Source organism: Hypomesus transpacificus, unplaced genomic scaffold, assembly GCF_021917145.1.
Source record: "Hypomesus transpacificus isolate Combined female unplaced genomic scaffold, fHypTra1 scaffold_61, whole genome shotgun sequence".
Taxonomy (NCBI): Eukaryota; Metazoa; Chordata; class Actinopteri; order Osmeriformes; family Osmeridae; genus Hypomesus; species Hypomesus transpacificus.
The window spans coordinates 1,486,659-1,502,161 of NW_025814034.1; the positions used below are offsets into that span (position 1 = coordinate 1,486,659).

General features: G+C 40.6%; 1 protein-coding gene and 1 long non-coding RNA gene across 2 annotated transcripts; one reads left to right on the plus strand and one right to left on the minus strand.

Moving 5' to 3' along the window:
• Window positions 1–4,089: 4,089 nt before the first annotated feature.
• Window positions 4,090–10,733, minus strand: LOC124465903 (porphobilinogen deaminase-like). The gene is made up of 15 exons (XM_047017552.1): window positions 10,519–10,733; window positions 10,131–10,208; window positions 8,441–8,491; window positions 7,961–8,033; window positions 7,042–7,091; window positions 6,879–6,934; window positions 6,494–6,571; window positions 6,207–6,284; window positions 5,965–6,040; window positions 5,744–5,857; window positions 5,609–5,647; window positions 5,115–5,234; window positions 4,879–4,932; window positions 4,692–4,778; window positions 4,090–4,601 (listed from the first exon to the last, which is right to left on the minus strand). Exons 2-15 carry the CDS (start codon window positions 10,179–10,181, stop codon window positions 4,434–4,436), a joined length of 1,095 nt encoding a protein of 364 aa, XP_046873508.1. The 5' UTR covers window positions 10,182–10,208; window positions 10,519–10,733; the 3' UTR covers window positions 4,090–4,433.
• A 2,825-nt stretch (window positions 10,734–13,558) lies between these two features.
• On the plus strand, window positions 13,559–14,542 carry LOC124465919. Its single transcript, XR_006955852.1, has 3 exons — window positions 13,559–13,647; window positions 13,771–13,933; window positions 14,011–14,542. It is a non-coding gene; the product is annotated as an uncharacterized LOC124465919 (long non-coding RNA).
• Window positions 14,543–15,503: the final 961 nt, after the last annotated feature.

Consider the following 15,503-nt stretch of genomic DNA (forward strand, 5'->3'; position numbering starts at 1 on the left):
TATATTCCAATAAAAACTACTGGAATTGTGTTTATATCTCCTTTGTAATCGTTAAGCTGTTTGTGTACAAGGTTGTGACATCACCATGTCAGGAATGCAGCCACACAGAGAGGCTGATGAGCATTTGTTAGAGTAATTGTACAAAACCTCTTTACATCAGTGTAAAAGTCACCTTAAACATTATCTTTTCTAAAACTTTAAAATACACATGACCAAACTATGTATTTCAAGAATGCTACTTGAGTTAGTTCAGAATAGTTGTTATTGTCCCCCAATTTAAAAAGAGCCTTCTTTTGTAATTATTAGATTGAAACACACCACTGTTCTTCTTTGTTCCAAGTGGTCTTGCTTGCCTCTGCTCACACATGTTTAGCTGACACACACAGAGACACACACAGTCACAAACTGTGCTGGTTCCTTCGTGCCAGATATTGATTTATGGTGTGAGCCACTCTGTTTGATAACTTGTATTTTTGGAGCAGTTGATCCGGTTTGCAGTATTTTTTATTTCACTCACACGCACACGGGAACAGAAAATGAACCGGAACCATTTGACCTTTTTTGGAATCTTCACAAAACGTGATCTGCTCACAAAATTCACATTTGAGAATAGGTCATTATTGTCATCCAAAGAACAGCGCTATGAGAAAGGGTGAGAAAAAGAGAGAGAGGCAGAGAGAGCCACAGACATTTCAGGTGACCACTTGTACTTCAGGTGACCATGGTGACCGTAATATTAAAAAAAAGCTTGATGAATTCCTGACTTGGAAAGAATTGCCGCATGAGAGTTCTTATCACCTGGGGGAAATAGTTTGGGACGTCATGTTCTGAGGCTGTGTTGTTTCAACTGTGATTGTATTGTTTCAGGAGTGAGCTAATGATAGGAAGGAACTGAAAACAGATGCATCTTTTAATTTAACAGTTTAATACAAATATGTCTGGTATAGGCTACCCCAATAATGACATCAATGGCATATCTTACCAATGGTACTAGTACATTTGATGTCAGTTGACTGATGATCAATGCATTTTTTTAAGAATCAATATCAAGTGGGTTCAATACTCCGCTCTCTAAACACCTTTTCTAAAGCCTCAGTGCAAGTGGCGAATTAAAGAAAGTTTAATAGCCCAAACTTTTTACATAACTGAATGTTGTTAAATTATATAAAATATATTAAAACGTATATTTAAAAAAGATATACGTAAAAATTAAAATTGTGGGGACATGTGTCCCCCAGCAAAATTGGGCGGTGCGTTGTCCACTCAATGCATCGCACGCATCGACCAGTCATGGCCTACTTGGAAAAATACCCATACACTTAGAATTATTGTTGGATGATTACAAAGAAATTACATCATGTATGTTCCAAAAGTCCGTAAGAACACATTTCAGAAGACACGTCAGAATGTTAAAAAAAATCGGCACCATGAGTCTAAATACAGATTGCAAGGAGCAGTATAAATCTCAGTCGGTGTCCCCAAACTATAGTTGAGCAATCTCTGTGTAATCAAGCTACGACATGTGAAATAATATGATATAATGGCGATGTCAGAGGGCCGGTTGGTAAAGGGAGAGGGCCAGTATTTTGGACCATCCCAACATAGTTTTTCCCCAACCGAGCGACCCCAGATCCAACTTCCAGACCAAAATGTTCTGTGGGCGGGGCTAAGTTCGGCTGGCATTCAGGCTAGTTTATGGCCTGACAGCACCACTGATTTAAACTTCACCTGGTTTACTGGTTCTACAGCATACGGAAACTATATGACTTAACCCGTCAGGTTTCAGCTGACAGCTTAACACTAGAGAAATTGAGTGTCAAGTATACATTTTCATATAAAAGTAGGTAGTAAAATTATTTATTGAAATCGCAGGGCTGCCAACTTTTCCTAAAACGTTGGCATGAGAAGTGGTGCGAGGGGCGAGCACATTTTTTATACCTACAAGCCTACTTTTATTTATTTGTCACATCCAAACTTGACTTGCTTCTTTGCATGTCCTTGGCCCTTAGTCATTTCAACTTGATACAATGCCTGGTTCGCAATATTATTGAACCACAGACACACACAGAATTCTGGTATAATGGTATGAATGGAATATAGTATGCACTTTATAAAGGAATGTACGAATGTGTAGATCTTTGTTAGTCTGTGTTTGTCCTACATTGCTTTATGTAGCACCATGGTCCTGGAGGAACGTTGTCTCGTTGCTGTGAAGTGTACAAACTTTATATGGTCGAACGACAATAAAAACCGACTACCACTATGATGATGATGTATCTAGGTGAATCCCTTTTATAAAATGCTACTTTCTGTGATAGGTCACCACATATGCTGTCCTTTTTAACAAATAAAGTGCATACATGCTCAACCTCTCTCTGCTCTTCTCAGGTTACAGCAGTGGACCAGCCTGTGGATGGACTGAACTCTACAGCCCAGCTCAACATTACCGTCCTGGACTACAATGACAACACCCCCCAGTTCATTGACCTTCCTGACCCAATCTTCATAACAGAGGGGGAATACTCAGCCTCTACCCCAGGAGAGGTGCACCGTATCATGGCCACGGACAGTGACACAGGAGCCATAGCTGATGTTACCATCTCCCTCTCCTCACCCAGCACGCTCTTTCAATTCAGAGAGGTAGATCAAATATCCTCCATAACCGTTAATAAACCTGGATTGCTTGGGTTGCCAGCTTTAATAAAAGAGAAATAGGAATCTTTCTGCTAAAAGAGATTAGCTAGCTTTATTACAACAGTGTTGGACAGCCACATGTCTGTGTTTCTTGTGTCGAAGGACGGGACCTTGCTGGTTGTGGGTCCGCTAGACCAACAATGTTTATGAGCTAGTCATTGTTGCCTCAGATAATGGGACACCCCGGAGACAGGTACTGATACCAATGCCTATTCAAAATATGAATTTAAAGGGCAGTTCACCCAAAATTGACCACCCAATGAAGTGCTTCTGCTCGATTTAAGTAATTTAACCTCCTTATCCACCAGAACCTCACAACTATCAGACTGAGTGTGACAGACATGAATGACAACACACCAATGTTCAGTGCCTCCATCTACTCAAAAAGCATCCTGGTAAAAGACGCTAAAGTGGGGGATGTGGTGTTGACACTTTTGGCAAAAAATAAGGACATCGGCAACAACTCATTCATTACTTACAGGTCAGTTGCATACACAAGCAAGCATACACATAGAGAAAAAGAGAGACAAACTATGCAATGAACTCAAAGTACAGACATGTGTTTGTTTTTGGCAGTAGCGGACTGGCCATTGGGGGCACCGGGGAAATTCCCAGTGGGCCGAGACACTTCTGGGCCGGAGGGGCCGCTTGCCTTATAATTTAACTACTGATAAAATGTTGGCAGAAGATTGAGCGACAAGGTTGGCCGGCCCCCCTTTCCACAAGGCCGGTTGGTCTATTCTAAATGAACGTCTGTGCAGCCCTTACCCCGCCCCCTTTGTATCGCTTACACACGACAGTGACACTGAGATCGAAAGCTAGCTAGTAGAGACTATATAACAGGAGGATGTGAGTGAAAGACAGAGTGGAATGGGTGTGTGTGTGTGCGTGCGATCATAGTATTTGCTGCATGCTAAAATTGAATTCAAAATAATGCCATTCAGTGGCATGAAACATGATCTGAATTATTTTACACAATATTAATACACTATTATTGTAGGTTTGTATTCATAGTATTTATGTGTTGGTGACCTTTTAGTTATTTATGTTGATTCGTCAACTTTTGCTATTTATGTCCCTGCTTAAACCACCCAGAATTACTACCTGGTCAAATTTGACCCAAAACACCACTTTTTCAAGTATTTAAAATAAAGAAAACTGATCAAATTGTGCTTGATTGTATTCAGTACACCACTGTGGAGGAATTAATGATGCCTTGTTTTGATCAGAATAAAATGTGTGTTTTTCATGCATTTAAACTTCAAAACTGGTAAAATTTGTTCCGAACACAATAGGAAGGGTAAGCACAATGGGCCTCTCAGCTGGGAAATCCGACAACATTTTGTAGCTATTTCAATAACACTTCAAAATGACAAAATCAATATGATCTTGGAATATGGAATGAAAGATTTTAATTGTATTAAAAATGTTCACAACGGAGAATTCTCAAATCAAATATACCATTAATGATATTCAGTGAATTTGTTACATTTTGGTATTCTGGATAAATTTAGGACGCATAAAGGCTGTCCCAAGTGATGCCGTTTTGAAGGATCAAAACGGATAACATTGCTCAGTAATGGTAAAAAGTAGGCATCCATTCATTTAAATTCCCACATCCCCATGAGTTACACAAATATGGTCATGCAAATGTATGCTTTGATCAAATTACCCCCAAAATGTAAGCAGTAAACATTGGTGACTGCTTGCACAGTGCTTTGAAGTAATAAACAAGTGCTTCAACGGGCCTCATTGAGCAGCCGAGCAGTAGTCGGAATTTCCATGGCTCCTTTACTGAGCAGGCGAGTAGCCAGGTTTACTCCCAGCTTCTCTGCTGCATCCTGGGAAGACTGTGGCATGTTTCGGGCAGTTATGCCAACATGCTGGGTGTCTGCTGGCTTTTTAACCTGAAATAGAGAGTTGTCGTGTAAAGACCCATGTATCATACCACCAAAGGAATACAGTGTTTTGGGCAGTCAATTAGAGGGGGCCCTGACCTGGTTCCCAGGGTCCACACTGGTCTGCATGTTTTCCTTCAAGCTTTCTGCGCCATCAAAGCTAAACACTGCCCCAGTCATAGAGAGCTGAAATGGGGGGAAATCATTAGGCCAAAGACACATCGTCTCCATTCCCATTTTGCTTATTGTGTCTGTCAGAATGGTAAAATGACAGTCAATTTCTTACCATTAAATCCTTTATTTCTGTGTGAACGGCAACTGGTACGCTGCAACCTCCCTCCTGAGGGCACAAAATAGACGGATCAAGAATGATCCCTAGCAGGCAGGACTGAGGCAACCAGAATTGTTAACCTCTGTAGCATTTCTGTAAGCGGCTGGATTTCACAGTCCTTTTCAACTGTTGCAGCTGCCAGCTGGGGGTCACCTGGCTATGGGTATAGACAAATAGAAATTTTAACTTGCCAGGTGTTTGAGGAAAGCACGCTCTGCAATGCAGCGGAGCACTGTATCTGGGTGGTGCAGGCTGGAAACCATCTTCAGGATGTCATTATCCTGCGCACGCACCTTTACTGCCAGGGCCCCCTGGGTGACATACAACAACAGAGCCTCATCAGTAGATTATCATCATGAGGTTCAAATGGAGCAGGAAAATATGCATTGTTAGATTGTCAAATATTTTGGGGGATTAAAATAGGTTTCAGATTTCTATCTTTTCAGATTGATATTCCACATGCACATGCATGGCTGCGTGCTTACACACAATCATGCCACATTCAGTAACGGTTGTAACTGTTGCCAATCCAGGTGTTTCCTTTTGACGTGCCAGTAGTGGAACAACACTGATGTTTACATATGTAGATACGTATGTATGCGATAAAAAAATATATATTGCACTTAAGTATTCCTAAAAACACACCCCAAACTTGAATTTGGTCATTTCAACCAGATGTACCCACCTGGCCAACAGCATACATACAGTCATCAGGTTCCAGAATCTGAAGAGAAAGATAACAGTCAAACCTTTCCTTTCTAGGGGCAGCAATATAACATATGATAAGCATGTAATATGCACCCTGCTGGCTAGACTGTACCTGACTGACTCGTCCCTCCCGGCCCGTCCTCTTCAGGCCTGCTACTGCTTGGACGATGGCAGCGTAGTCTTCCTTCTCATCCAGATTCTTAAGATGAATGTCGAGTTCACCTTGCTATTGTCGAAAAGTTAAGAAACAATATCAACATATGTATACATGTTGTGACTTACAGTTTATACACATTGAAAAACACAGTAGTTATGTGTTAGAAAAAAGCGTACAATTTGCTTAAACTTCAGGTGGGGAAACCTCTTCTTCAGTTGGGCAGCCCGGCGCACAGAGCTTGTCCCAATCACACTGTCAAAAGAGACAACATAATCAGAGTGGTTTGGTCTCTACTCTTCTCTGTCATACACTGAATATATAATGCCTTGAAAAACTTTGTGGCCAAGGAGGTGGTGTGCCCAAAACAGTATATTGCTGGACAGCCGTTCCTTTAATCTCCTCTCACTGGCATTCCTACCTCTCACTTGGCAAAGTGTCCAGAGTGAGTCCAGCATTCTTTGGATGAAGCACCACTGCATCAAGGGGGTTTTCACGTCTGGGGAAACACAGAACAACATGTCAAAGAGGGTTCTGACCACAGAATGACTTAACTTCACAACGCATGGTGTTTCATAAAACAACATGTAGTATTTGGACAGTCATTCATAGGCGGAATGTTACACATTTCACCGGAACTACTTCTTAGTTTTGCAGCCTTGGCAGCAGTGTTTTAAACATTGTGGATGATGTAAGGTGTACACTCACTGAAGCACAGCTCCAATAGTAAACCCTGTCGGCAGAATAGTTGGAAGATCTTTCATAGAGTGCACTACAAGGTCTACCCTGAAGGAAAGAACAGCCCAAACATGATTAGATTACCGTGAAAATTACTGTGAACTAACCCTTGATTTGTACATTTGCCCCTCTGGCGTAACCATGTCATACACTTGTCAAAGTCCGCCAAGAACAAATCCAAGACCAAGACCATAATGCAATTCATTGTTTTGTCAATAGGAGTTATTTAACAGACTTGTAACAAGCCAAGATGTTCAAAAAAGGGAGTGACATTTGCTCTTTCATGTCCTGTGAAGCACAGTGTCTTCTTGAGGATTAACATGTCAAATATAGTGATACTGTATATAGAACATACTCATTCTTCTTCAAAGCATCATCCAGATCTTTAGTAAAAAGAACTTTCACTTCAATCTGAAACCACCAAAGCACAATAATTAGATCATCTTGTAATCAGTCAAGCCTGTCTACTGAAATATATCAAGTCAAGTCATAAAATGCTTTTCTTAACTTCAGCTAACCTTTGGTAAAGCAGGGTCCTGGATTATGTCACCAATTGTGGATAGGGCAACTGCAGAGAAAATAACCAAGTTAGCGACAAATACTGCAAACACAGCCGTGAGCTCATCAGTTCCATTTGACTAGATCTGTCTAATATTGCCTAAAGACACTGAACTCTCTGTGAGTGCAGTTATGTTGTGTGACATCACGAGAGGCTGGGTCCTGGAGGGGTGCTACATTCCCCGGAGGTGGCTGCAGCCCTGAGCAGCTGTGGCTCTCTCTGCTGGGGGAGTCGGGAGCCCCATCCCTCCCTCATAGCGGGGCGTTCCCGCGCACCTGGGACTGATCAGACCCTGATGACCAGAGGGGTTTTGTTTACAGTGAGAGGGAGGGCCACAGTTAGATGGTGTGTGGGGTTTGGAGAGGAGGAGGATTCCTGCGGCAAGAAGAGGTGTTGTGTACGGTTTTTGAAATCCTATGTGAGTTTGGACGTTTTTTTTTGTTAATTCTGAAGATCTTTAATAAACTCCTTGTTTTTGTTCGACCCGGTGTCCTCGCACTACTTTGAGCTGTCCCGCTGAGGGCTGTGTAGCCTCTCGTAGCGTCACAGGAGTTAAACCCATCCACTTCCGAACCAGGGGCAAATATAGATTCCCACTTTTGGGGGGGCTAAGCCCCTAGATAAATGAGAGAGAAATGAACACATTTACATTTAAAATATGAAAATAATATTAATATAATAATATATATATATTTTCATTATTATAATTTGGGGGGGGGGGCTCCAGCCCCATGTTCCTATCTGTTCCTATTTGTTAGGGGATTGAAAGGCAGATGGAGAGAGGAGAGAAACACAGAGAGACAGAAAGCAGCCAAGAGAGGAGGATGAGAGTAAGTGTGTGATAGTGTTCTTGTGTATGCGTCAAAACCTTTTCTCACCTATTTCCAGATGGACATCTGGATACAGAGTCTTGAGTTTTTCAGCCACATAGTTTGTCTGGATACGGGCCAGCTGTAATATAAACATTTCAGACACCGATTAGTCGTTGTCAGATTGTTGCTGCCACATATCCTATGAGTGTATGAAGACCCACCTTTTTCTAAATGTATCTTTATCTTTCCAACAGATACAAATGGATTGTGTTCATTGTACGGTATGAATTAATGAATGGATGCAAATCGATCAATGAATCAACATGGAATGAATGAATGAAGTTATAATTAAATTTGGTCAGTAAGTAAATCAAGATAAGAAATTACAATTAGTCATTTAGCAGACGCTCTTATCCAGAGCGACTTACAGTATGTATCGGGACATTCCCCCTGAGGCAAGTAGGGTGGCCGGGAATTGAACCAGCAACCTTTTGGTTTAAGGCCCAATACCTTACCTGCTCAGCCATCTGACCCCAGTAAAATTACCTGGCTCTGCCTAGTCCCGATTCTGATGACTCGGCTCGCTTCAATTCCATCCTGTTAAGAGAATAAAAGTAATTTTACGAATAAACTTCTCCAGTTTGTCCTTTTTCAAGCCACTGATTAACTCCACACTGAAGCAAACACTTTCAACTCACTCGAATCCACTTATAGGGTCCTTCCTCCATGATACAGAAACTGAATGATGGATCAATGCTGGGAAATAAGCAACTCTACAATGATGGCTCACTGGGGTGTATGTGGAGATAACTGCAGCAAGAGGAAGCCCCTACTCTGAGTCGCTCTTGTGTTCTGGGCCTCCACCTTTTTCTCCTGGTAGCACTGATAAATCAAGAATGCCAATTCATTGTGTCTGTCGATGTGTCTGTGTGTGTCTCTGTGTGTGTGTTTGTGTGTGTGTGTGTGTGTGTGTGTGTGTGTGTGTGTGTGTCAGCAAGAGAGAGAAGGGGGGCTGAGAAAGAGCAGTGTATTTCTTTTTTTATATGAAATCAAGAAATACATACAGAAATATAATTGATACATGATTTTAAACATTAGGCTATATTTTCTAGTGCCATTAGATGTATCATTCATTGGGAGAACCGGCTGAATAGGGTAAACTGAAACCTTGTTCTCAAAGGCCTACACCAAAAAGTCAAGGTGAAACGATCCATTGTAAAATCCTAAAAGCATGGAAAGCACCAAGTAAGCACCACATCCCGCATCATTACGACTGTGTCAATACATCATTGGCTGCATTTTGAGGGAATACCTTTTCCCGAATATTTCTCTTATCCAACTCCAAAAAAACGAATAAAAACGAACTTTCAGTTCTCAAACAATAGAAAATAATTGTAAATGTGATGGGCTGTTTTTTCACCTAATAAACGCTTTGGGTAATGCTAAAGAGGTATTTACATATTTACGGACGCTATAGAATAAGCTACATTCATTGACAGAGATACAGATATTTTGCCAGAGCTAGATAGACAGAGATAGATACAGATGTGAGATGTGAGATAGTAGGTGTCAGGGACAAAATCTAGGTTCCCAATTTTGGGGGGACTAAGCCCCTAGATATACCTATTATTTGTCATGTGAGCCAGCAAAACGAGGGGGGTCTGGGGGCATGTTCCCCAGAATAGTTTTTTGAAAATATCCTTTCAAATAGTGTCCTCTAGTAGGTTTTAGGAAGAGAAATTGACTAATTTAGATTTAAAATATGAAGAAGAAAAAAAGGGGGGGCTAATTAAACTTTTGGGGGGGCTCCAAAATAGGGCTAGATACGCCCATGGTAGGTGTACTACACAAGCACATCTTTTTTTATAGTTTTGACAGCCTTCAAATGTGGCGAATCAATCGATCATTGATCAATCGACTGATTGTCAAATGAAATTACTCATTTTTCACTTGGTGTCCCACAACATCCTTTCTTGATTTAATCAACCAACACACACGTCTCTACATCTACCTGCACATGTACTTTCACTGTTAATGCCCACTGTGAAGGTTAGCCCTTCAAGACCCCTTGCTGTAACATTTTTGTTAAAAGACCACATTTATCCAATAGCATTGCAAGGCAAGACAATATGAAAAAATATTTTACTTGCTAATGTGTTTTTTGGAGAGTTAAAGGTGATGTTGTAATTTTAAACCGGGTCTTGCAGGGTTAGTGCAGCCTCGGGAGGTGACTCACCTTGTGTGTCTGTCCCCCCTTCTTCACCACGTTCCTGTTCACGCTGTCCATGTTGCTGTCCTTTTTTCTCGATTCAAACTGTATGTTTGACAGTAGCCAGTTAGGGTTATTCAGCACATTTCTGATACTTGCATATTCAGTTTACAAATAATTCTTGGTTTTCAATATTTTATTTGACTCCTTTGAGAGAACCTCAACAGTGGTAAACCGAAAGATTTTACATAGGATTTGTTAGATGGACCCACCCAGTAATCAAATTGGACCCGCAAGCAATACGTTCCTAAAACCCTTTAGAATACAAGTGGGAAGTTTAAAAACGCAGTCCCACCCACAAAAAATGAGAAAATTACGTCTCTGCAAAAAGTGCTGACCCTAATATTTGACATACCCTCTTGGTTGTTCACTTCAAGACGAACGGAGGTCCGGTTGCATTCAAGTTCCTCCCAAGACTCAGAATGATTTCACTCTGACCGTTGTACAATGGCACCATCAATATATACGCTTCTAAATCCAGCCCACACTCCTCATCAATGTATCCAGTTAATCAAGTTAATGCAAGTCCTGTCGCTTTGGGCGACAGGCCTCTAAGGTAGCAAGAAGAGGGGGCCGAAGTTTGACAGATGTTGCGCGAAAAGAATGTACAGTATTCAGTAGAACAAACGTCTTCGTATACAATTTGTGTGACACTGCCAATGTGTGGGAGTTGGCTGCCCTGTGAACTTCTCATCTGTGTTGAAATCAGTATTCCACCACACACCTGTTTAATAACAGTGAACAAGGCAAATGACAAAGTGAGGAGAATAGTGTTATCCACTGTGAAGGAATGATAACTATACTGCTAATCAATGCTGTTATACCAATCACTACCTCAAGTATATACAATGTGTAATGCTTTATACTAAAACATATCTCCAATTGTGATCAATTGATTTATTAAAGAACAGATGGGATCATGCAGCAGGAAGTTTCTGTGTAAGTAAGATTGTGCTGAAATGTATCTGTGTAGTAAGATTGTGCTGAATTGTATCTGTGAAGTAAGATTGTGCTGTAATGTAACTTTGGTGTGTGTGCGAGAATGCAGAGGTCAAGCAATGTGACTTGGGAGGCAAGTTATTGACGCTCAGGGACTGGTGTAACCCTCCTTTTGCGTTAAAAAAGTGTTGACACATTTGGTGTTCGTGGGTCAAATTTGACCTGTCGACAAGCACTGAATTAAAGCAAAAAATATAATCCAATGAAATGTTTTATGTGCCAAGTAACATATTAGCCATCCATATCCATAGTTACACATATATTACTTTGAATTTGTTAAGTACCTTAGATTATATTTAATTTACAATGTGCACATTTTATGTACAAAAAAGGCACAATTTATATATTGTATTTTGTTACGATGTACAGAACAGGAAAATGATTTATAAGACCATTAGAAGAGGGTAACGATAATGTCATTCCAAAAACAGTGACCTCATTGTTTGATCTGTATACCCTAGGAAGGTACACCAGGTAAGCATTGAAATGGCATGTATCAATGTGTCAATGGCAATGTGGCAATCTCCCTCCGACTATTCACAAACACTAGTCTTCCCTCCATGTTGGTCATGTCAATAAGGATCTTTCTATAGGCTGTGAAATATCCTTTGATTTCAGCATTAATTGATGAGTATCCGTGCGGCCTTATCGGACGTGGGCCAATAGGTGAGGTGCCATGCCTGAACTAGGCTTCACTCATATGCTGCTTCAGAATGGGATGAGGGTAAGACCTCAAAGAAAGTCTTATCAAAATGATGTTACCACTCCCCAATTGAAAAAACCTTTGTCACATCTATGACAATGAAAGGGTTCCCAAAATAATAATAGCAAAAAAGTATTTAATATGAGAGATGAAATTTTATTTTCATGTTTGTGTGTATGTGTGTGCACATGTTGAGGTGAAATGTTGGTAATAAAGTGTAAGAAATTGTGTTTTAAAAAACTGTATGCAAGTCCTTGCTTTGGGCGATAGGCAGTCGCCTAAGGCGGCATGAGGAGGGGACGGCAATTTCCAGCGAAACCACCAATCGTGTTAGGAAGGTACACCAGGTAAGCATTGAAATGGCATGTATCAATGTGTCAATGGCAATGTGGCAATCTCCCTCCGACTATTCACAAACACTAGTCTTCCCTCCATGTTGGTCATGTCAATAAGGATCTTTCTATAGGCTGTGAAATATCCTTTGATTTCAGCATTAATTGATGAGTATCCGTGCGGCCTTATCGGACGTGGGCCAATAGGTGAGGTGCCATGCCTGAACTAGGCTTCACTCATATGCTGCTTCAGAATGGGATGAGGGTAAGACCTCAAAGAAAGTCTTATCAAAATGATGTTACCACTCCCCAATTGAAAAAACCTTTGTCACATCTATGACAATGAAAGGGTTCCCAAAATAATAATAGCAAAAAAGTATTTAATATGAGAGATGAAATTTTATTTTCATGTTTGTGTGTATGTGTGTGCACATGTTGAGGTGAAATGTTGGTAATAAAGTGTAAGAAATTGTGTTTTAAAAAACTGTATGCAAGTCCTTGCTTTGGGCGATAGGCAGTCGCCTAAGGCGGCATGAGGAGGGGACGGCAATTTCCAGCGAAACCACCAATCGTGTTAGGACCGGCACTGATGTTTCGCAAAAAGAATACATTGTGAAACGTGTACAGTATTCAGTAGGACACACCTGTGTTCGTAATGAAATTCGAGCAGCCCTGTGAATGTAAACATGTAATCCAGTTTTGCGGGATTGACTGTGAGACGAAATGTGAGTGAAAGACAGAGTGGGATGGGTGTGTGTGTGTGCGATCTTAGTATTTGCTGCATGCTAAAATTGAATTCAAGTCAATGCCATTCAGTGGCATGAAACATGATTTGAATTATTTTACACAATATTAATACACTATTATTGTAGGTTTTTCAGGATAACATTGCTCAGTTATGGTAAAAAGTAGGCATCCATTCATTTAAATTCCCACTTCCCCATGAGTCATACAAATATGGTCATGCAAATTTATGCCAAATTAGCTCTAGAAGTTTTTGCAGTGCAGGTTAAGGTAGGTTATGAAAACAAGACACATTGATGGTCAAGGTCAGTGGTAAACACAAAAACTTCTGAGGCACATTTGTTGACTTCACTGTTTGCAATTTCTTTACACCGTGTTAGAAATTGTATAATTGTACAGTGCTTGATAAAATGCTAATACTGGTGTTGGAATACACCAACTGGTGTTGACTGATCCTTGTTTTTTTATGTAGATTCTTTATGCACTTCGAAAGTGACTCCTAAATCAAATAAAACATTTATTTGAAAGTTGTTGGGTCAAAGCCCCTAAAAACTCAGCTACACCTCGCAATGAAAGTAGTTGATGGAACGTTCCATCTGCTCTGCCCCAAGGTGGACGTCCAGGGAAGTGCCAGCAGTAACGTAGTGGTCATATCTCTCAACCAAGCCGCCAACATAGTTGAGAAGAAAATCCCTGAGATGGAAGAGTATGAGAACACAAATGAATGTATCATCAAAACCCTGAACAGTGTGTGTTTTGGTCCATGTGGGATTTGGTCATTCAACTCTCCAATTAATCTACCTCTTTTTCCTTTTCCGATTCTTCCCAGGTCTTTAGGGAGAGCGCTGGGCTGGACCGTGAGGGTCATCAGGGTCTCCAGCTCTAACGGAGGAGAGGCTGAATCAAGAACATTTAGGAACGACGTCAAGACGTTTGTCTTGCATAATTGCCACAGATGTCGACAAAGTCATCCCTGCTGAGGAGATTAAAAGGTAAGGGTGACGTCCTAAAACGTAAAAAGTTGTAAAGGTTTTTATCATCCTGTGCCTTTATATGATGGCATTCACAGGAAGCTGCAAAGTGAAAGTGCCACTGTGAAGGCGGAACTTGAGAAGGTGTTTGGGGCGGGGCTCGAGTTTGACGTGCAGGAAGATCCGGTGGAAGCATCTAACCAGGCCATCGTCATCGCCCCAGGAGTCCTTCTGGGGCTGAGCATGCTGGGATTGCTTTTGATGGGGTAATACACAATCGTCAAGTGATAATTTATAGTTTGAAAACTCCTTTCGGAAAAATGTAGAATATGAACTTGAATGAATATGAAGAGTGCCGGTTCTTTTCCTGATCATGGGAAACTAAACCAATTCCAAACCCACCCCAACTAAACCCACCCCAGTCTTCCACTCCCTCCACTGGCTTCCAATCAACCAAAATATCATTAACAAAGTCCTTCTCCTAGTTCACAAGGCCATAAACTCTACCGGTCCAACCTGTCTCCAGGACCTCCTAACCCCTCATTTCAGATCTAGGTCACGTAGGTCCGGAAACTCAAACCTCCTTGCAGTTCCAACGGAAAAAATTGACTAAAATGGGAGATTGTGCTTCTCCTCACTGGGGCCACGACTCTGGAACGAGCTCGTGGAGATCATTAGGGCCGTAGATTCCCTCTCTGCTTTTAAATCACACCTCAAAACCCCCTTTTTATCTCTGCCTTCACCTAAAGTCCTGGTACTGTTTTTGTTTATTTTCTGTGTTGTTTTTAGAATTCATTGTTTTGAATGGCTCTTTCTGAAATTAAATACATAATATGTATTTACTGTTTTTAAAAATATATTATTCAATGTCATCATAATCTTATTAATTATATACCTATATTCTAGCTACAAAGTACACATTACAATCATGCATTTATAACATACTGATCTGTTCTTTGACAGGCATTGTTTGATCACAGGGCTGTAATAGCCATTTCAGATAAATAACGCCCAAAGGGTCTGTAGAAATTATAACATTTAAAGTTTATGTAACTATTTTTTAACCCTTAACATGTCACATTACTTTACAAATACAATGAGTTAACAAGAATTGTACAGCCATTCTGTCTCTGAACTTCTTTACGTTATGCTACAGCATGAGAGAGCAAAAGAGACAAAATGTCATTTGAGCAAATGGTATCTACAATATACCACACTGTCCAACCAACCTTTAAGTTATCTACTAAAATAATCTCTCTAATAATGCCATGAATCTGTGTGTGTGTAATTTTATCACAGGCACTGTGCACTATCAAGCAATCTGTATTTGTGTGTTTCACTGACATATTTATCACCAACTGCAAAACTGCAAAACTAATGTGAGTGTAAAGGACTGAAACTCTAAAAAGGCAGCTGCCACTAGAACAAGATTTTGAGTAACACGTGAATCAGTCACTCTTGCCTATTTGTCATTTAAAAAAAAATCTATGATAGTTGGACTGTAATTATAGAGTAATAACATTATTGTTTATTTAGGATACATATGATCTTCTCTTCACCATTAGTCCTGCATCTTTCACTCTGTCTTATC